The 22,421-nt window shown below is 40.1% G+C and overlaps 2 protein-coding genes across 2 annotated transcripts; both read right to left on the reverse strand.

Annotated features, from left to right (window-relative positions):
- Positions 1 to 4,341: 4,341 nt before the first annotated feature.
- On the reverse strand, positions 4,342 to 5,865 carry LOC118794071 (nuclear RNA export factor 1-like). Its single transcript, XM_036552250.1, has one exon. It carries the CDS (start codon positions 5,863 to 5,865, stop codon positions 4,342 to 4,344), a length of 1,524 nt encoding a protein of 507 aa, XP_036408143.1.
- A 6,405-nt stretch (positions 5,866 to 12,270) lies between these two features.
- srd5a2a (steroid-5-alpha-reductase, alpha polypeptide 2a) lies at positions 12,271 to 20,593 on the reverse strand. The gene is made up of 5 exons (XM_036535034.1): positions 20,304 to 20,593; positions 15,332 to 15,495; positions 14,945 to 15,046; positions 14,266 to 14,416; positions 12,271 to 13,554 (listed from the first exon to the last, which is right to left on the reverse strand). The coding sequence occupies exons 1-5, from the start codon at positions 20,576 to 20,578 to the stop codon at positions 13,488 to 13,490; spliced, it is 759 nt and encodes a 252-aa protein (XP_036390927.1). The 5' UTR covers positions 20,579 to 20,593; the 3' UTR covers positions 12,271 to 13,487.
- Positions 20,594 to 22,421: the final 1,828 nt, after the last annotated feature.

Raw genomic sequence — 22,421 nt, forward strand, 5'->3', positions numbered from 1 at the left:
TGATCACCAATGAAGGATGGTGCAATACATCTGGAATACATCCATATGCAAATACATAAGCATCCATACAAAACTGCAAAAACAACTGAATGGCATTTATTTATGCATGAATAAAATTTTATATACATTTGCCTGAGAATAGCATGGTTACATGGAAGAGTTTATGGATTCACATGCAAAAAGTCAATCTTTGGTCATCAATAATCATTCTGATGAGGGACCTCGTTTGTGTAAATTTAGCAGAAGAGAAAGGTAAATATACTATTTTCTGCTGAAAGCACTTTGTCCATTCTGCCCACAAACATACCCAGGATGGGTCAGGAATACCTTCTTGTTTCTGGTCAGAGCTGAAAATGGTGCCTACAGCACGTGTTGACCCCAGCATTGATCCTCATGTAACAATATAATTCCAGAGTGCAGACTTTTGGGGAAATACCTGATCTTAATCCCTAAAATGTATTCATTTTATTTCAACAGGCAGCAATCCATAGACACAACAAACTAGCTAGCGTGATCTCTATTACATAAAATGACAGAAGCATTTTCTTTATCTCAACTATGTCAACTAGATTTAATCGCTAAGCTAAACAGGTATAAAATTGATCTACTGCAGTTTCTGGGCCAAATGAGTAGTTAGTTAATACAATAAACAACAGCTCAGTAAAGAGTGCTCTGGTTGTCACACAAACGATTAATCTCTCGAGCATACTACACACTCACCATTCCTTCCTGACTAAGTGGTTTTAGTTGCTATTTAGGTTGTTGAGGAGTTAAGGAGTTCAGGTAATGGAACTTACAAAAAGAAGTACAGAATTTGGTACAGAAACTATATTTATTGATATTACTACAAAAGAGAAAACTGGTTCCAGTGAGCTTGCCAGATGACACTTACAGGGAACAGACTGGGTTATTTATTGGCTTTTAATGAAGCTATTGTTTTCACTAGCAGAGGAGCTAGTTGTATTGCTGTTTGGTGTACATGTGGGGAATTTATCTATCTAGCTAATGTTAGCTTTTTACAATGACTACAAAAGTGAAGCAAGTTGCTGGAAATGCTTTGCCAAATGCTACGAATTTACAAGGTCATTGACAAAAGTTCCAAAGCTTAGAGTTTGTTGAAACACACAGTATATGCACATGTATATGCACAGTATATGCTTATGGCAGCTGGAGTGCTGTGCCAGGAAAAAGTGTGATAGTATGGAAAACTAGAGTCACACCCTTTTGCACACCTGCAAAGAAACGGAAGTACACCGCAAGTCTATGCCTGTTGTTCCTCCAACGACCACTAGAGGGCTCGCATGAACACTGAGGAAGCAAAATATTAATTTCACTGTCCATCACCATTTCCCAGCCAAGGTCCTCAGGGCACTGTGAGAGTGCTCGTTTTCATTCCAGCTGAGAGCTGCTCTCAATGAATTGGGTTTGCTTGAGCTGTCGAAGTGAATACTGATCTGGCTTTGACATCACTGAAGTATGTCTCAGTAACTCTTTGTTACAGATATGGCTTATGAAAGTGATGTTTTTCTTTTAGAACATATACCCATAAAGATATTTCTGCAAGTTATCTGCACTTGCAAAGAAAAAGGTAACGTAAAAAGATGAACTTTATGAAAAACAACTTATTGTTCAAAGGGCCAGAGAAGAGTGTAACTGTGAACTAATTCTGCTTAAGTGACAGTTGCACTGAAAGTGTTCAAGAGCAAGAAATGTTGAGTAAACTCTTTTTATTAGCAAATACACTTTCAATAGAACATTTCTCTCACAACGAATTTCTAGTATATTAAATGCAGATATGTTATGTATAAGTATTCTATTAACTGCTGGATCAAGTTAAGTACATCCTTTGTAGGGATCCGACCTTACTATAATGTTAGAGATTTTATCTACAGTTTTTAAAGTCTTTTATATGACTTGACTGAGGTGTCCTTTCCACATGCTCTGGTGCAAGGCAGAGACACTGCCACTGACACATCAGATAGTGGCGGCTGGTGAGCTGGAAACAGTGGAGGCTGAAACATTACCTTTAAATCTATCATTACTTTCAACCTGTTCCCCTTTATCCTCCTCGATTGACACCAATTGCGTAAATGGAGTAAATGATCATGCTCGCGAAACAGCGCAGATTGTCTGTAGTTTGTGTGCTTGCTAAAGCTACAACGTGAGATTGTTTAATTAATAAGGATGGCATTTATCAATTTAAATTACATTAAATGCTCATGACACATCACAGCTTTTGTGAAGTCTGTGTTCTAAACGTTATTGTTCATTGCACTCAACCTAACCTAAAAGTTTATTCTCAGTAATTTAAATCGATCTAACTAAATTTAGCTCCGTTTTGTAATTTCAATTTTGTAAACCAAGAAAGCTGTGATGTGAAACATTTAAGACAGTGTTTCTCAATCCTACTCCTGGAGCCCCCCTGTCCTGCATATCTTCCATCTAGCTTTGCTCCAAACACACCTGATTGAAATGACTAACGTGCTCTTGATTAAATCAGGTGTGCTCAGCTAATCAAAAGTGCCACTGTGCCTGAGTTCAGTCAGGTAGGTAGAGCAGGGAAAGATGGAAAATGTGCAGAGCAGGGGGCCCCAGGAGCAGGATTGAGAATCAGCGATTTAAGAGAAAGCTTTGGGATTACTTGCCACTTAATTGTTCAAGTTGCCATCCTTGTTAATTAAACAACCTCATGCTGTAGCTTTCGCAATAGCGCACAAACTACAGACAATCTGCGCTGTTTCGCGAGCATGATCATTTACTCTATTTAGGCATTGATGTCAATTACTCTGTGAATGATTTGTTTTATTGTTAATCAAGGAGGGTAAAGGGGAACAGATTGAAAGTAATGATAGACTTAAAGGGAATGTTTCAGTCTCCTGTTTCCAGCTCACCAGCCACCACTGACATCAGACATTCTGATCTCAAACTCATGGAACATCGGGTGACTGGAATGAAGACTCGCCACAATCTTCAGCCACTCTCACTTGAAGCTGGGAGAACGATACAAACAAACATCCAAAACTACACTCCTGTACTCGTGATTCCTTCCTTTTCCCCTGTGCATGTGATTCAGCTCAGTCAGCGCAATTACTTTAGGGCAGTGTTTCTCAGTCCTAGTCCTGGAGCCCCCCTGTCCTGCATAACTTCTATCGATCCTTGCTCCGAACACACCTGATTGAAATTAGTGTGATTAACAGGTGTGCTCAGCTAATCAAAGATGCCACTGATGAGTTCAGTCAAGTAGGTGGGAGCAGGGTGGCCTGAGGAGCAGGATTGAGAATCAGTGCTTTAGGGTCATGTCCACTGTGTAATCAGTTACTGTATACAGTACGCATGTGGGAGCAGACTCACACCGCAGTGATCCACAAATTTTAATATATGTTTATTTTACCATTTGACATTATTAGCCTTGTGCAAACAAGAAATGTGGCTGGATTTTGATCTTGCAATTCTGCTGTAAAAAAAAAAAAAGCTGAAGACCCACATTGTTTCAATATGGTAAAGGGCATGCAATGCTAATGCCAATTCAGACAACATACTGGGATGGTAGTACTGTATTCTAATTTTTAATTGTGACTTTCTACAATATAGTGCACTTTTGTGGCTTCACATATACCTTCTCCAAATGCACAAAAGCTGGATAATGTTGTTTCTAGTCTCTCCAATCTTCACTTTATGAAAGCAACATCAGGGACTGGGAATCTTTCCTATGGCCTTTTGTTCTGAAATAGATCTGCCATGTCACCCCACCTTTGCCAGTCTATATTAAAAAAGCCTTTCACTGCAAAATAAGAAAGTAGCTTAAAACCAGAATTTTTTATACACCTCCTAGGAATTCTTTGCTCTCTGGTGGGGCAGGAGAGTTAGGTTAAGTGCACTGAGGTCATTTCTTTTAGGTACAATGTTTCCCTCAGAATCGTAACAAAACTGTGCCCACTTCTTTCCTATTACTGTATGCTGTTACTTTTTTGTGTTGTGAATTCAAACAAATACACTGGTTTTATATTTGTTTTTTCATGTTTATGAAGTCTGATTATTTGTTCATTCTTTCTCATCAATTTACTGACTGATTCACTGAATTCCATAACTACTTTTAAGGCGAATTTTGGTACACAGTTGAAATAAGCAACAGGACAACAGTTAATTTCAAATATATGCACTTTTTATTGGAACAGTAAAACTGTGATTATATTAAACAATGCATTAACACCCTTGAACAAAAAAAAAACAACATGAAAACAAACATAGGGAAAATATAACTCAAAAAACAAATGTTGAAATAGGATGTAATGATGACATATTTACAAAATTTGCTTTACTTTTAAATATTCTCTCCTCTCTTCACTTTATAAAGGCAACATCGGGGATCTTCCCCATGGCCTTCAGATTGGTGAAGATGTGAGCGGCTCTGTTGAAATCCCACTTGTTGTCCTCCAGACACTTCTTTGACCACTCCAGGTTCATGCCGGACTGGAGTGAGAAGGCCGACAGCATTTCCTGCTGGAATGCAGAGACAGTGCACACAGGGCCGCTGGAGTGGGGTGGGGCCATGGCTCCTCGAATCTTCTCCTCTGTGGCGTTCTTCACACACAGCTCGTCCTTCACTATACACAGACCGCCATTCCCGGCCGGCACGGCCTCAAAGAGCCGAGAGAACGCTTTGAGGCAGTCTGGAGATTTTCCATCCACTTCTTTGAAGATCCCCTTTACGGTGAATGACAGTGACGCGTCGGTGTAGCCATTGACGGCGATGCTGAAGGAGGAAGGGTTGTGCTGCGTCTTGGGCAGTTTGTTGAGGAAGGCCACCACGTGCAGCCGTGTGCGCTTGAGGATGTGGACCTGCGCGGTGGGATCGCTGAGCTTCTCCGAGTTACAGGCGTTGCCGTGGTAGTCACCTAGACTGCACACAGTGGGGCTCCCCCCAGGGATGTGGACCTTGAGGGAAAACGAAGCTCCGTCATGGTAGGCGTCCAGCAGGGGCTGCCTGTCGCCCGAGTCGTAAAAGCGGTAGTAGTCAGTTAGGAAATTCATGATGAGCTTCTTGATTTCTTCTGAATAGAAGGGCAGGGTAGTGGACGCTTCCACACCAATGTCTTTGGGTGGAGAAAGATCACATCCGTCTAGTCTGAGTAACTGAGGGAACCGCTCTCGTATTGCGCTGATGTAGGTGGCCTGGTCCTTGAAATGGGCGCACAGGGGGTTTCCATCCAGCCACAGTTCCACTAGCTTGAAACCTTTCAGCTTGTCCAGCTCTTGCTCTGTCTTCAGCCCATTGCGGGAGAGGTTGAGCGCCTTCAGACTGGGCACCTTACTGAGCAGCTCTTCCACACCATCCAGGTGGTACAGCTGGTTGCTGCTCAGGTTTATGCTCGTCAGGGTGGGAATATTCTCCTCAATGATCTTAATTACGGCCTGCATGCAGCTCTTCCTGTTCAGGAGCATCTCAATGTTCTGGCACATTAGGTCTGGGTCTGTCCCAATGCTCTTCAGCTCAAGTGCTTGCTCTGAGCCATCAAAGCGCTTGGACATACATTGTTTGAGACGCTCCAGTTCCTCTGGTGTCAGTTCTGTGTGAATGAAGGAGGGAGCTGAGCATGGTTTCATCCGCACGGTCAGCTTAAAGCCCTCTGTGCCTATGATCTTGCGTGAGGCTTTACTCAGGGCACTGGCAATGGTGGCATCATCGATGAAGAAGTGCACAGTGTGGCCCTGTGTGTGATATTTCACCGGAGTAAAGGACAGGGAGCACTCATCTTGCAGAGCGTTCAGAAGCCATTTCTTGTCATACTTCTTCCCATGAGGGATTGTAATCTTGAACCAGCTCCTGCGACCTCCTCTTTGCCTTCGATGATGCCTTTGCTTCATCCACTTATCCTTACGCCGCCAATGCCTGTCATCATGCTCTCCAAATTGCTTACTATTGCTCAAAATTGCTCTAGAAGACGCCATTATCTCTGCTACATATGATGTACAACAACTGAGAAGACTGGAATCTGACACATTCTTATTAAGCTCTGTTGGTACCTGTAAGGTACTGTGAAGTCATACTGGATTCACATTCTATGCCCGCGTCAATCCCTTATCGCGTCACAGTAACGGGCTAAGCAACTAAGGAATCAACACTATGGCGTCCGCCGTTTAAATAGTGTTTCTGTATTACATTACATTATTGTCACATTATTGTTGTTATCCAGAGCAACTTAGACAGTTCATCTAATAAAGTGGCATGAAAAGTTGTACAAACAGGACACCACTAACCACGCATGAACAAGCGTCAGAGCTAAACATAGTGCTAAGATTACAAATACGTGCTGAAATATGTAGTTTACGTGTGAAATATGTATTTTATACAGACATACATACATACAGACATACAATCTGTGAACTAGATGGCAGCTTGAAAGAGCAGGACCACGAAAGGCTTTATTGCTTTACTTAGCTTGCTGGTATTTAGGCGTAGCTAGCACTACATTAGCCCTAGTTCTACTGATCTGAATGTGTGCGTAATCATTAGGCAGCTAGCTGGCTAGTTAGCGCTTGCCAACCAAGCTATAACGGCTACCTAGCGAACCAAGCGAATATTGCCAGGCCAGCTAGCTACAGTATTCATCCATTTAAGAAGATATTTAGTTAGCTAAAACTCTATAGCGTCATGGCATTTTATTCCCCACTATAATAGTCTCTACTTACCCGTATTCTTTTCCCAGACCTCTTGCTGGGCATTTAGAGCAGCTTCAGGGTGGAGGAGAGGAAGTTAGCTATCTACCTAGCTTTGCAGATCTGGCTTCATTTTGATTTACTTATTTTAATGTCGTCTAAATGCCCCAAGGCAATGCTCCAGTTTCTTATAAAACTGGAATTTATCCCAAACCGCTCCATTAAAATCCCGTGAAGCTGGGAGAAAATACTATGATTTGTCAGTAACACACATACTGCAGAGAAGTCGTCCATGTTGACATTCCGCCGTTTGTTTTGAAAGTTCACGTGAACATGAGGACCCGAAAAGTAGGACGCGAAAGTGCCAGACTTATTAAAACCAAATGCATCAAACCACAAGTTAATGTCTCTAATTGACATATTCTGAGAAATACTGATGCAAACCGATTTTACCGAACACCGATTTTAAAGTTATTAGCCTATAGTCATATTTTGACCGACTCAAAAACAAATAAAATAGAAATTATACTATTCGCTACCATGATAGGTCAAAATGTCTACTGTGTGGAATACGCCCAATATTTAACCAAAATTGTACTTGAGAGTTCAGGTGATTTCATTAATGTGATTCGGCAGCTCGTCAGGCTGCCATCAAGGAACTCATTTGTGGGTTGCGTCTGTGTAGAAGGACCCCAAAATGGATGTTATGTACTAGGTTGGTATCGCTGAAGGTGAGTCTTACATCGCAATTTATTATGGTTGTATTTTACTTATGATTGCGCATTCTACGTAAAACATTAGACAAAACATTTATATATATAAAAAAAAGTAAAGCCGTTTTCCTTTTTAAAGATTTGGAGCGCAGACTACTTTATGAACCTTCGTGAAACCTCGTTAATCCTTGCTAGATAGATAGCTGCACCGGCCTTATGCAACTCAGTCAAGGAGGATAGAAGCAATATGTAATGGTAGCTGTTTGTTTTAGCAGTATAGGCCTTAAACACATGCATTTTTCTCTCGGAGTGGCTATAGATATGTGGTACCTCTGTTGCCAAAAGGAAACAGTGTAAGTAATTTAAAAGCGTGCCTGCTGTCTAACTCGTGAAATTCTCTCCCCTCTCTCACAGTTTTGCTATGGGCCTGAGAAATATTTGGAAAAATTACAAAGTCTTGATTGTGATGGGATCAAGTCTTGGGCTGATTCACTGGGGTTGGTACACTGTGAAGTCGCACCCTTTGCTGCGCAAGCAAGGAGAGCAGTACATTCCCGAGCCGGGTATAGTGTCCTACGTTGCGCCTCCTCAAGCGCCTTCAAAGGGGAAGTAGAGGATACGTGAGATATTGAGGTATTATTTTCTCCTTTTAGTTTGATATGTCATTAACATGCGGTTATTATTATCATGTTTTAACCCATGTCAGTTAATACAAGCTCAAGTCCCATCCTCGTGGCAATAATGCAGATAAAAACCGTTAACCCATTTTCATTAAAAAATAAACCTTTTGGATGACCTGTCCTTTGGCAAAACTTTGCCTTATTCGTAACTTTGTCTCATGTAGGACTGAGTAACCGGGAACGAGAAGTAATCTTCATCACTTTTTTTTTTTGTTCTCTCCAGACGCCATTCCCTCGAACGATCAACCCAGGAAGGGTCGTGGTGCACCATAAACATGAAGAACCCGAGCTGGTTACGGAAAAATTGGCTGTGGGTGGCAGGCGCCGCCTTTTGCGGCATCCATTTTGGGACGTGGCTCATGCAGAGAGCAATGAAGAGCTCTGTTCAGTCACATTTGCAGGTGAAACAGAAGAGTGTTGAAGAGTGACGCCATGGACTGACATTGAAACAGTGCACTAGTAGATTTGGATTTGATATCATTTGTGCAATTATTTTTAAAGGAGAGGGGGGGGGGGGGGAGTGGTTCTGCCGAGGTAGTTCTTTAAATAACATTATATCACTGTTGTTTGATATTCCTCAATGGACTGGAATAAACATGGTTTTGTCTTTATTTGGGACTCGTTTTTGGTGTGGGGCATGAAAAGATGGCTTCACCAAAGAACCCCGTCTGTTTGCACAGGGAGTTAGCTGACAGATTGGTAGAATACATCACCCTGTAGGAGGCTCTGTGTGGATAGATTGTCACTCCCTCTCAAATAGAAGCTCAGTACAGTTATGTTTACTAAATCCACTCATGCTAAAGCTATAATCACACTCCTTTTTCTTACCTTGTTGCAAACAAAATACCCCGTTTTCTCTGAAAGCCTGCAGGATTGGTTCTCGGTCATCTCCCATTTAAGTGGCAGATAGGGAGAGTGACTGCAAGTTAAAGATCAAGAGCCACATTGCTTGTTCCTAGTCGACCCCTCAGAATAGAGTCAACGTGCATTGCTAACCCCCAGAGGCCCAACACATCAATGTGTGGTGGTCAAGCCCTTCTTATAGACCAACAACTGTGAGGTCCCCGGAATGGGTTTTAGGAATGAAATGTTCAGTGTGCTTCCAGAATTTTCAGTGGGTGTTGCTTGTTTTGTTCAGTTCTGGAGAGACTGGGGCACAGGCCGATCATGTTTCCATTGCTAGATAATGTAAGAGGTGATGTGATGTGTACAGGTGCACTGGCCAATTAGAAGCCTTCGCTATGTTATTGGCATGGGCCTGTAACACATCACTAGCAGTTTTCCTCTCCATTTTACTGATTTAACACTTCCCGTTCTGTTCTGTGTGCTGCTATGTTAGTGTTCATCCATGATAAAGCTGTAGAACAGATCAACAGTACATTGGGAATTAGCCAAAGTTTGCTGGAAAACTCAGCAGTAATACATAATAATTTGCTTAGAAATTATTAACATTTATTTGCAGTTTGCATCAAACTGATTCACATTTATTCAGGTTAAAAAAGTGACATCCCAGGTGTAATTGGCTAAATAAGTAGTATGACTGAGTGAGGTGCAGACCTAGAATTGACAGCTAATGACACAGCAGCTACTGAGGTCAAGCACATGTAATGAAAGAATGCTAGGACAGAGAAAAGCTATCACTTGGGTGAAATACACACTTGTGCTTGTATTTAGTTCTGGCATTTGACCTGAGGTGCTTTTTGTAGTTTGTTGTCAGATGCAGAAATGAATTCAGTGATTCATAAACCAACCAAATGCTAGTAGAAAATATAGATTTTATTAAATAAATCCATCTGTTTCATTTTTCATCTTACAGATTCAAAACAGCAAAAAGCTACTAATAGATGCCAGATACATTAGGATTTGCCAATATAGCAGGCATCTGTCTAACTTTTCTCTGAAACATTGGTGTCTGCATTGGCCTGAAAATCATTTTACCAGTAGAAATGAGAGCTTTAAAATCCACATGTAGTACTCCAATTTAACCACTAGCTGCTGCAAAATGCATCCATAGTGAACTTGGGGAAAACCCTGGAGTTGCAATGTTATTTTGAATGAACCAGAGGGCTGCCTGACATTTGGTACCGAAAACAATACACTTGAACAGTATAAAAGGTTTCATCCATCATTCAGATGTCCTTGGTCGAATTTAGTTGCATAAACTTAAAATGTAGATGGAATGTTCCAGTGGATAACATTTGACTTAAATGCTAACATGTTAAAGAGAGAGTTTGCGCTATCATTTCTTTAAAGATTTTCATTGATAGATTTTCTTGTCAGAGATTGTTCTAAGGAATCACTAATGACTATGATTTTATTTATTTTTATTTTATATGATTATGATATTTATATTCACTGTTTTCAAGGTTTAAAAAGTTATAGAATTCAGGAATTTTAGTTAAGTATTGCCTTAAGGGACCATTTGATGAGTGTTTCACAAGGCTGTCAATGAAGCAAACCACCTTTCGGATTTCCTCCCATTCAGAATAAAAGTGGCAGAGTTCCTGTAATATGAAGTTTCATAATACTGGGGGAAACCGGAGACCAAAAATGTGCTACTTTAAACTCGTTACACACCATTTACTGTCACATCTGTCGTGTGAACCCAGATCAGTACATTTTTAAAATACGTTAATCTCCTGTCAGTCACATGTCATGCTCCCTCACCACCCCTTACAGTTTGACCACAACCCCCTTACAAAATGCTATTTGTCACACAACCATTGAACAGCAAGAAGCTTTCTCAACTGGCTGCAAGCTTCAATGTTCACCACAGTCTTGTTGTTGAAAGCCTCAGCACTGCTTGCACAAGACAATGGAGGAGTGAAGCATGTGAATGAGGTTTTTTTTTTTAAGCCAGTGTTGGTGAACTGAGGCTGCATTGATATATCACAAAAGAGTTTCATTCACAAGGAGGCATTGTCTGATGGTGAAGCCAACGATAGAAGGCCATAGGGGATGGCGCTGACCATAGTTGTATTAAATGACACCTGACACTCCGTATTATCAGTTTCTTAAATGAAAATGTACTTTTAATCTTCCTGGAAAAAAAAAATAAATTGGCATTTGAAAATGAACCCCCCCCCGGTAAAGCATTTATGGACGCACCATGGGCTCACAAAGCAGTGGCTTTTACACGAAGGAGTACGCATCTACTACCTTTTGGCGAAGATCCAGTGGTAATAGCTGTAACAGCTAGTAATAGCTGTGTTATTTGTTTATATTTACATTTACATTTATTCATTTGGCAGACGCTTTTATCCAAAGCAACTTACAGTCCAAAGCCACTGGGCTCATATGACAGAATTAATGGAAATGTCCAAATATATATTTGTACATCTCCATTAACTGTGCAAGAATGAGAGAACTACCTAGCAATTAGGTTGGATAAACAACTTTACTGAGACAAAGAATGTTAAATGTGCTTTCTGATTTGTGTAAATAACTAACTAGCTAGCTACTTAGCTAATGATTTATGCACCTGCCTTTATCATTAAATGTAACTACCTAGCTAGTGAACAAGTTGCATTTTTTTCTTTAGCATTTACTTTCTACTCAGTATTTCACACAGTGCTATGTCCCAGGCAAATTGAATTTTGTCAGTCAGTATCAGTTGGGGCAATTCAATTCATAAATGTTATCAATAAAGCACTGGTCCTGCTTCAAGCTACTGTATATTGTGTATAATTTTGAAGTATTTACAATCTATGTCTTGTTGGAGTGATTATTTTAAAGCGGTACTTCCCCCTTTATTTCTTTCACTTATTTCTTTACAATTTATTACCACCACCACCACACCGCCCACCACCACCCCCTTTTTCACCTATTCTTCACTTGCATCCTCACACAGGGCTGATCTAATTACAGATGGAGAAAGAATCATCCCACACAGACAAGAAAAAGTATGAATCAAGTGATGCGTGTACATGACATCATTACAGATAAAATTAAATCAGAATATTACTTGCAAAGGATGCCAGACATACCAAAACACCAAACCTTATATGCCTGCAGTTTTGCTATACCGGCAAACCAGATTAAATATGTGGAAAATCATGCCCCTAAAATAGTCACATAAAATGATCACATGGTTTGTGTGTAATGAGAAAAATACACACAATCTGGTATTAAGGTGCTATAAACTGGATGGATCAATAACGGATCACAAGCAAAGCAGACAGAATAGAAGTAAGGAGAAATTTTACTCAAATGATCTTTTATTAACAATAAAAACACCTACCCCAAAGTCAGCACTCGGAAGAGAATAACACTTGGAAAGTGGTGGCTACACAGCCGAGATATTATTCCAAATGAAACATGCTTCATTTAAAATACACACAGCAAAGAGCTGTGTGTGTGTGTGTGTGTGTGCAACTGTGCATGCACTCTAATGTCCTGAGCAGTATATGATTTATATCATTTTCACTGATCAAAAGGAGATCAGAGAACAGCAAGATATGCATGTATACTAAGCCACAGCTATTAAATTGGTCAATCTGAATGAAATAAATAGTTATATCACACTTTAACAAAATGTGAATAGTGATGTACAACATGTAATAAAACTTCAATTCTAAATCTTTGTGGGAGATTGATGGATGTTTGTCTCATATGTACAGGGCCTCAAATTAGTCCCCTCCCCAAGGACCTTACAAAACCTAAATGCACAGCCAAGCACCTAGATGTAATTCACGGCGCTCTAGCAGGAGTACCAGCAACCTGTTTTTCTCTGTGCCTATTTTTCAAGCAAGTGAATTTATAAAACTATAAGCTTCCTTCCCTGCTACTTTAGGTTGTCACTAATTTAATATCAAAGAACTGTCACATCAAACCACTAGGGGAATTTTTTGTGAAAACACAGCAATATATTGTGGTCATGTAAGGCACTAAAAGAATTCTTGAGGATACTGCCTGCTTTATGCTAATAAATGAGCATTTATTACTGTGTGGGAAAAAATGCGTACCCAGTTCATAAAAAGGGATACATGCCTACTCAGAATGATGAGAACTGTTCTGCTGATACCTGTTAATGTTAACAACAATGACAGCTCTTTTTAAATGGCTGCTTGAAGGCTTTGTGTTGTTACGGAATCCTGTTTGAAGTGGTATTCAGTTTGCACACTGGATATGGAAAAAAAGATGTTACAGTAGAATTTGGAACTTGTGTCATGTGAAGACAGCAGATGTCATAAAGTAGTTTTTAAAGTATTAATCTTTTAGTTAATCTATTTATGCAAAAAAAGATTTTCCTTATATACTCATAATAAATTATAGAAACCATGTAAACGAAAAACACTTAATATACAATATAGCAATATGTTATCTAAACTTGATCCTCTTCCAATTTCCCTGAACGTTGCACTCTGAGGGATATGTTTACTTCTTCACTGTGCTTGCACTTCATTTAACCAGAGAACTTGAGGACCTTCTCTTCCTTTCAAAGGATGAATGGTATCACAGCTTTCCTGGATTTGGGGTAATCTGTGAATTTTTCCAGATAATACCTGAAAAACACAAAAAAAAAAAAACAACACACACTTTACAAAAAAAAAGCATTGGAGAGAATAAAAAATGGTTGAATTAGTCCATATGTGTGAGAAAATGAGTATCCTCCATATTGGACCATTTGATCACGTATTGAAAATAATAGACAAAACAAACTCAGCCACTCAGAACCCAGCAGAGTGAGGCATAGCTGTTACTGGAGGCCACGAGGAAATTGCAGAAGTCAACTGTGTTGAAGGTTTTTGGCAAATGGCCGCAAATTAGTCCCCTCCCCAAAGACCTCATGAAACCTAAATGCACAGCCAAGCACTTGGACGGAATTCATGGCATTCTTGCAGCAATACTAGCAACCTGGTACGTTTTTCTCTGCGCCTAGCAACTGCAAATGCTCTTTTAGCTGGTTGTCATAGCAGTTAACATGAATTGTGCATGTCTGTTTACAGGTTATTCACTATCTTACCCTTGTACCATATTTTTCAGTGTTGTTTGCTCAGTTCTTGTCTGTTTGCCCTCTTGCTACATAGCTTTTTTTTCATTATTTACTGCTTGCTCAGTCCATCAATGGAAACAAACTCTTGCTCCCAGCGGACCTACCTGCATGAGCAAGAGATAACCTTGTAGATGGAGTTTGATAACCGTGAATAACCTTGTGCAAGTAGCAAACATGCAGCATAAACCACCGGGAGCCTGGCTAGAGGTGTAACTGGTACCTGTGATGGTGATAGGCTCTGGGTCCAATGGAGCACATTGTGAAGATGGCAAATGAGAGAGCTGGCAGGGACCAGGTGGCTATGGCATAGCCATACCATTCCAGTATCTCCCCAAAGAAGTTGGCACCTGAGACATACTCAAACATGCCCCCTGAAAGTAGATGAAAGGAGAGAAAGCTCTTGATTATAAAAAAAAAAGTCTACATGACTAGGCACAATGCACTGAAAATTACACGCTGAAAACCATCCCTACCTATAGGCCTAATGCACAGAAACCTATGAGCAAGATGAACTGAAAAATACCCCAGACTCATAGGTAAGATACACTGAAAACTACCCTACCCATAAAATAGAATCAAATAGAATAGATTTATGTTGTCATCAGAGAGGATATTTGTTTTCACAGCCATGAACAGCATCACATGTACAGTATATGTAATAGGATGACAGAAAAAGATAAAACACAATGCAATATCAGCAGATTTGATATATCACCACAATATAGGCAAACAATCAGTCAATCTATAGTGCAGCACATTACACAGACAACACAACAAATGAACAGGAAGAATGAGTGCTTAGTGGGTGTCTGAGGTGCAAGTGTGCACCTCAGACCTGAGGTGGTCACACTAACAATTGTCCGGGAGCTGTTCAGTGTTGATCTCTACAGGAGAGTTACCTTTGGGTATCTTGTAAGTGACTTCTCCAGGTTTTCTCAAGTTGCGTAGCATATAGTCACTGTGGATATTAATGGCCATTCCCAGAAAGAAGATGATTAGACCTAAAAAAAAAAACACAGGAAAACACAAGCCTGGTAATGTAGTACTGTGAATATATTACACAATCTAAAGACATACTCCATGAACTGTGAATATATTACACAATCTAAAGACATATTCCATGAAAAAATAATGTGACTATTTTTGTGCAATCAGATATGTGCTGTGGACAATGGAACACACATTGTAGCAACTTCAGCCAGAGTGTAGCCAAGGTGCTTTCACATCTACTTCTGTGAATGTTGTGCTGTTGTGATAAAAACCCACTTCACTAGAGTCCCATTTACCTGTCACCAGACGAATGTCGGACAGCCAGGTCTTGTCATACTTGGCACAGTACAGCATGTAATAGCCCTGGAGGAAGCCATTAAAGGAACAAAAGATTGAAGCCGAAATCACAATGAAGAGAGGGGACGGGCGGCCTCTGGTCAGCAAAGAAAAGATGAATGTCCTAAAAAATAAAAACATAAGATTGCATTCATATAAAGGAAAAGAATGAAGTCAGTGAAGCCCCCACATTAGATTTCAGACTGCAATATTTTGTCAATTTAAAAATAATATATCTTCAGAATGATGAAATCCATAAAATACAGCACCAACAGCCCTTGGACCTCAATTATCATTTCAGTTCAGACATCCATTCATTTCCATTCCTGTCTGTAAGAAGAGATGGTTTATGATAATGCATAATCCTATGATTCTAACATACAAAGATATAATCCTTTTATAATCTATCATTTGAGTCTCACAGGTAGCTGAACTGCTTAGGTAATGGTTTGCCATGGTTTGAGAGTGCTTAGACTACCTGGCATGACTAGGAAATTTCTCATCGACAGGTTATTCAGTACTTTCCCATGCCAATCCATGCTTATTTTATTATATTCATATATTCATAAAACATTCGGGGCTGTAGCCTCGGACGCCTAGGCCTAACAACGCCACTGGCCATTTCTAAGTCAGATTTCCTTCATCAAATACCAATGCACACACTTATCTAGTGTATTATCACACACTGGACAGCCTATTGAGGTGTGCAGTGTTTTGAAATTTGAGAAGATACTAACAAAGCGCATACATTAAGAATGGATATACTCGATAAATATGTGTCACAGGCTCATGGTGTCATTCACCTAATTCCCAGGTGTACAATGAACTGTCATAGCTTCCCCTCTGCAAAAATAGGCGACAAGAATGTGACAGGTCTTTACCTTGGTAATCTGAAAATAACACTCAATTTAAGAAGGCACACATTTTAATCAATTTAAATGATCAATTTAAAAAAGGATTTCTGCCAAAGTAAATGAGACTATCAATCACACTGTGGATATGAAAGTATGGTTTCATATCTGTCACATTATTTCAGTACGGTATGAAAATACTAACACTGCAGAGTGCAGAAGACTAGGTTTTATAAACGATAACATGATTTTCTCTTCTATAAAACATTCTCCACTATGCCTTCTGCACCCACACAGGGAGCACAAAGGGAGGGGGCATGTTCCAGTATACCTACCCACAGCACGAGCAGCCATTTGTGACACTTACCGTTCATGATACACTGGAGAGAAAACACTGATTGGATGACTGATGACAACCAATGAGATACGTGCTTCTGTGAGGTCACTAGGAGGCAGTGGTGCAACAGTGCACAGCTCAGGCTTGAACTGCAGCAACAATCATGCCTGCTACACAGCTCACTGCCTTTGGCGTGTGTGTCTTTGCCAACTGATCTTCTTTGCCATCATTTCTCAGATGGGACAAGGGGCCAGAAGGGTTCAGGCGCCAGAAGATAAGATCTAGGCATGCTATACCAGTTCTGTCGGATTTTTTTGACATGTAATGCGTAAATGTTTTCGGAATTGGCAATTGTAGATTGGGATCATCTCGCCCTGACAACCTCTGTGCTCATGCAGGAGTTCAGGGTGAGGCGGATGTGATCATCTGACACCCCCTCACTAACCATCCCCCATCACCTTACACTTACACTCATTCAAAAGACAGAGGTGATATTCTGAGGAATGCATTCAGGCTTTGCTGAGGCTTTGGATTTTTTTTTCTTCCTTGTTTCTGCTTTTGTAAGACTGTCTTGACAGATTTATTTCCTTATATCCATTTCTGTTAGTCTCCTTTCTTGGAGTGCTCATTCTTTGCTGTAATCTGTTTCAAATTATATTGCTAAATGTATTCTGCTTTATCCCTTTTGAATTATGACTGAAATATTTCACAGGGGACATCTGATACATGCCATTGTTATACTGCAAATAACCTAGTGGCATCAGGCATATAACAATTTATCAGTTAATACTTCATGTTCTCAATGACAAACAACTATAATTCAAATTAAAATGGATGTAAAGAATTGATAAGAATTTTGCCATAATGTTCCGCATTGCATACAGGTGACTGGTTAGGCAGGCAGTCAAAATGAAAAGCATCAGTCTTTGCATGCATTTGGGGAATTTAGATCAAGTCCATTTTCATGAAGAAGAAGCCTGTGTCTTCACACAATGTAAGAATGCAAGATTTATTTGCTCAAAGAAATGATTTTTGTCATATCTACTTAATGAGACCATTAACAGGCAGCATTTGGATGCTTAAGCAGCTTTCCAAATGCATGTATGTTGCAATCTAGCACACATTAGCTGTTATATGTCTTTTAGCTGTGACTGACTACATGTAATGGACCCAGTTCAGATTCATATTTAATTTTTTTAATGTCATTCCAGCAGGATCTCACATTATCAATGGCATTGTCAGCACAAAAATGTCTGCATAAAAATGTCTTGTGTTTGTAGTACACATGTCATATCAGGAAGGAGGTTATCATATTTGGCCCAATTATATAAATTCAAGCCTTCTAACTGTTGATAAATTGAAATTACCCACACATTCTCTACAGCAGCTGTCAATGCTATTTAACCTTTTAATTATTAATTTTATCATCATTTTTAAATACGCAGTAACTCAAGTTGGAATAAACATTTACATTTACTCGTTTAATTTGTGACAACATAAGCCGAACGTCATCATTCGTCCGTCATTACTGTTTTCATCTAACCAAGGCTATCACCATGGACTTTTCATCTCCCGTTCTATGGTGCTTGTGTCTGCGCCAACCTTCACAAGTTTCGCTTCTATGCTCCATCTATTTCAATGCATGCTAGCTTGCAGTAAACAACTGATACATTCCCCACAAATACCTCCTGGCACCGCCTCACAGAAAGTTGAAACTAGTTGCTGATCAGATATAGACTTGTAGTGGTGTTCAAAACGATTCTTTTTAGTGATTCGGTTCTTTTCGTTCAGTTCAATAAAATGATTCGAATCTTGACTCACTGATTCGTTCATTTCCATATCCGGTGGGGCGGCATACACGAATCTGTAAATAGTTTTATTGCATTTTAAAAGTTACTCTACATTGTTCCAAATATCATGTCCATTATTAGCCTGCTCTGCGGCAAAACAGCACGTGTGAAACCAAATGTCAATGAAATTAATAATAATTAATCGTAATATTCACTACATGAAGCTGCACCATGCTATTCAAACAATCATGCAGCCGCAAAGTGTACTTCGTCTTTAGGAAGGTAATAGAACCCCATATTTTGACGCGTATAATTGCCTAAATACATGTCATTTGCTAAAACTAAAAAAAGCACTGAGGAAAAAAGAGCCACGCTTATATCCGAAGCGAATAACTTCATTTTACAAGTTTTGAACTAACCAAGCCCAGACATTTTAATATACTTGTAGGCCTAGTCAGTGATGTCGTATTTTTATTTGTTGTTAATGTAGACATAGTACGCTACAAATGTGATGCATAGGCTTATGTGTGTGTGTGAATGCGTTTCACATGTGTCTATATGAGCATTTCACATACATGTGTGTGAGTTTTCAGTAGTGTGGATGCATGTGTGAAAGTTTCACATGTGAATGCTTGTGTGTTTCATATGAGTATGTGTAACAAAAGTCTGAAATATTTCCTAAACATACAATAAAATGGCAATCATACAATGGCAGCCCAAGTCTGCTTCTGGCAACTGCTGTTTGTCTCAGGCGTAGTGCCGTGCCACACATCAGTCAACACTCTGTGCGGTTTTCTCCTGATATTCCCCCTCTAAAATGGTGGAAAACCCCGGCTTCAGAAAGTAAAAATCCTGCCACATAATAGTTCCACCCATGCACTACACCAGCTGAATTTAATCAGCACAACTCTTCAGGCAAGTAGAGGAGCTAGTGAAATCATTGTTTAGTGAATGGCTAGAACAAAAACATGGTAGGTCTTTTACTTCCTGAAGCCGGGGTTTTCCACCTCTGCTAAAATGACACATAACCTACCCTCCCTACCCTGGTTCCCTGCTCCGTCCCCTGCCACAACAGCACTGGCACCAGGAAGGAGAGCTTCTCCTGGAATAGCCAGGCCACTTTTGCTGGCATGCACCTTCTAAAGCTGGACTTTCTAAAATAACGCCCGTATGGGGTTTGCCATACTGTCTGTTTGTAATCAAAACCAATTGCTGTAACGGTCAGGATGCTGCAACAGTACATAATCAGAGCCATGCAGCAAGCCATCCTCCCTGAGAGTAGGGGAAGTTCCTAAAGTGTCACACAGAAAGAGTTGACAGCAGCCCAACAGAAGGAAGCTTGTGCAATCATCCCTGCTACAGTCTAGAATGTGTGCAGGACAATAGCTTAATTTAAAATAATTTTATTTAACTTATTTGAAAATAAATAATATATAAATGAATAATTATATGAATAAATAAACACTGACAATAAACACATTACTTAATTAATTAATTAATTAGATAAATAAGTCAGGTATAATCCTACATATAGATGCAGTTTTTGATTTGTTAGGCTCAATTACATTTGCAATTATCCCTCTCAACACCAGGATACAGCCAGACTGTGTTTAACAAAGTATCAGCATAGTCATTTTTAAAACCTCACAATATTTTTAAAAACCTCTTTTGGTAATGCAGCGTGATTTATCTTTCATTCCTCTGCTTATCTTTCTCCAGTTTTGGACAAAAGTAAATTTTACTCTTTCACACAGGAGCCTTTGTAAATTTATCCACAGTGTTCAAAGTCCAGTGTTTGAAGATAGCGCAATGTGTATAGCAGCAAATGAAAGAAATTATCCACTCTAGGGGATAGGGGGGAAAGAATAAACGTGTGCTCAATCTGACAGAGAACGGATGGTGTATGCCACCACTTGGAAAATCCAATGGACAATATGAGAGTTCTGGCACCTACCTTTGGAAGTAGTGGAAACAGAAAGTGCAGATGAGAAGAGTCTGTCCCAGGCCAGAGGGGTTGTGCGCATGGAGGAGCAGGAGCATAGGGACCAGGAAGGAAGGCAGCTCCTGGAGGAACCAGGCCACCTTAGCAGGAAGCATCCTAGCTCGCTCAGGGGAGACCACATAACGCCCATAGGGTGTGTGACTCCTCATCTGCTTGAAAAAGAATGCCACTCCACTAAGGATGAGCCCCCAGCTGAAGTATTGCACTATGTCCTCCTGGTACGTCATCCTCTGTGGCTAAGTGTATACTGTCACCGCTGCCAGGGTGTGCGATCGGGCTTTATGCCTTGTTGATATCTGGTGAAGCCTCTCCCCTGCTTCATCTGATGAAAATGGATTCCAAACCACTCCTCCAGCAAATGAATGCTTCATTTGAAAATCAAATCCAGTTGAAATATGAGAGGGCTTCACAACCAGCAGCCAGCACTCTGCATGGGATCTCACATCTCACTAGGAGCATGCCTATGATCACTGCTTTTAGGGAGAACTCAATACTTTTGCTTTTGCTTTGGTTGGCTATGGAAATTTCAAATTATTTAGAGGTCCTGTTGCTGTGTCTTTAAAAGTAGAAAAATTAATTCAGTCTCAGTCTGCAATCTTAGTGTCTAGTGTGTTTCAGTTGGATACTTTAGTAGAGCAGAGGAATGTAATATGTCTTTTCTTGAAGCAGAAAGCAACAATGCAAGTGAGAGAAGGAGAATGTACAGCTTTATACAGTATTGTGCTATCACAGAATCATGTTTAGCTATTAATATTTGTTTAAGATTAGCGTTGTGAGAATTGTGTGGGAATTAGATGTGGACTAATGTTGGGGAAGGGAGGCAAGAACTTTTTTGTTGTTGTTATAAAATAAGGACAGCAAAGAGCTTACAGCAGTAACAATATGGAGGGCAAGACAATCATAACAATCTGACAATAATTATTATGTGTATACTTAATCTGAGAAATAATAGCATAAAAGATGCACCACAGCAGCTCCCTGATCATTTCTGTACTATTAATCCGAAATGAAATGGGTCCACTCTCAGTTCCTTTCAGTTTAGTCAAGGACCTCTGAAGGGCCGCAAAAGGATGGAAATAGGATAACTGGGAGAAATTGGAAGGTCAAGAGCAAACCAAGCTTATAACATGCTCCTCGCTGCTGCTGTGAGCACTGAAAGGAGTAATCGCCAGTTTGTGCCAGAAAGCCCCAGACTAGTGTCATAGTGTGTGTGACAGTGTGGTCGGGGTACAGATTAACATGCACTATATGGACAAAAGTATTGGGACGCCTGACCATTACAATGTAATGACATTGTATTCAAATACATATATTTTAATATGGAGTTGGTCCCCCTTTTGCAGCTATAACAGCTTCCACTCTTCTTGGAAGGCTTTCCACAAGATTTTGGAGTGTTTCTGTGGGAATTTGTGCCCACTCATTCTGTAGAGCATTTATGAGGGCAGGCACTGATGTTGGACGAGAAGGCCTGGCTCACAATCTCCGTTCCAGTTTATCCCAAAGGTGCTGGATGGGGTTGAGGTCAGGGCTCTGTGTGGGCCAATCAAGTTCTTCCACACCAAACTCATCAAACCATATCTTTATAGTCCTTGCTTTGTGTACTGGGGCACAGTCATGTTGGAATAGAAAAGGGCCTTCCCCAAACTGTTGCCACAAAGTCGGAAGCATTGCATTGTCCAAAATGTCTTGGTATGCTGAAGCATTAACATTGCCTTTCACTGGAGATAAGGGGCCTAGCCCAAACCCTGAAAAACAGGTATGGCCAAATACTTTTGTCCATACAGTACAGATATGAAAGCTGCTATATCATTCCAGAGCTTAAAAATGGCTGGACGATTCCTGGAACATATATAGGGTAGTACTCATCATGCCTTCATTACAGGTCACACAGAAAAGGCTAGTTTCATTTGGAAATATTTCAGTGGTGTCGTGAAGGCCGTGTGGATGAGTTTGAAATGGATAACTTGGTGGCCTAAACTGATGAGTGTAATGTAAATGTAAATGAGTGTAATGTAAATGTAAATGCGTGACAGTGCCTGAGTAAGACAAGTGTACACTGAATTACAACTT

The sequence above is a fragment of the Megalops cyprinoides genome, chromosome 1 (assembly GCF_013368585.1).
Source record: "Megalops cyprinoides isolate fMegCyp1 chromosome 1, fMegCyp1.pri, whole genome shotgun sequence".
In the NCBI taxonomy this organism is placed as follows: Eukaryota; Metazoa; Chordata; class Actinopteri; order Elopiformes; family Megalopidae; genus Megalops; species Megalops cyprinoides.

Coding starts and splice junctions, on each gene's coding strand:
- LOC118794071 (XM_036552250.1), bottom strand. CDS start 5,865: ATGAAGCAAAGGCATCATCGAAGGCAAAGAGGAGGTCGCAGGAGCTGG.
- srd5a2a (XM_036535034.1), bottom strand. CDS start 20,578: ATGACGTACCAGGAGGACATAGTGCAATACTTCAGCTGGGGGCTCATC. Junction 15,047..15,331: donor CGACATTCGTCTGGTGACAG/GTAAATGGGACT, acceptor TTTTTTTTTTAG/GTCTAATCATCTTCTTTCTG. Junction 13,555..14,265: donor AGAGCCTATCACCATCACAG/GTACCAGTTACA, acceptor TGTGTTTTTCAG/GTATTATCTGGAAAAATTCA.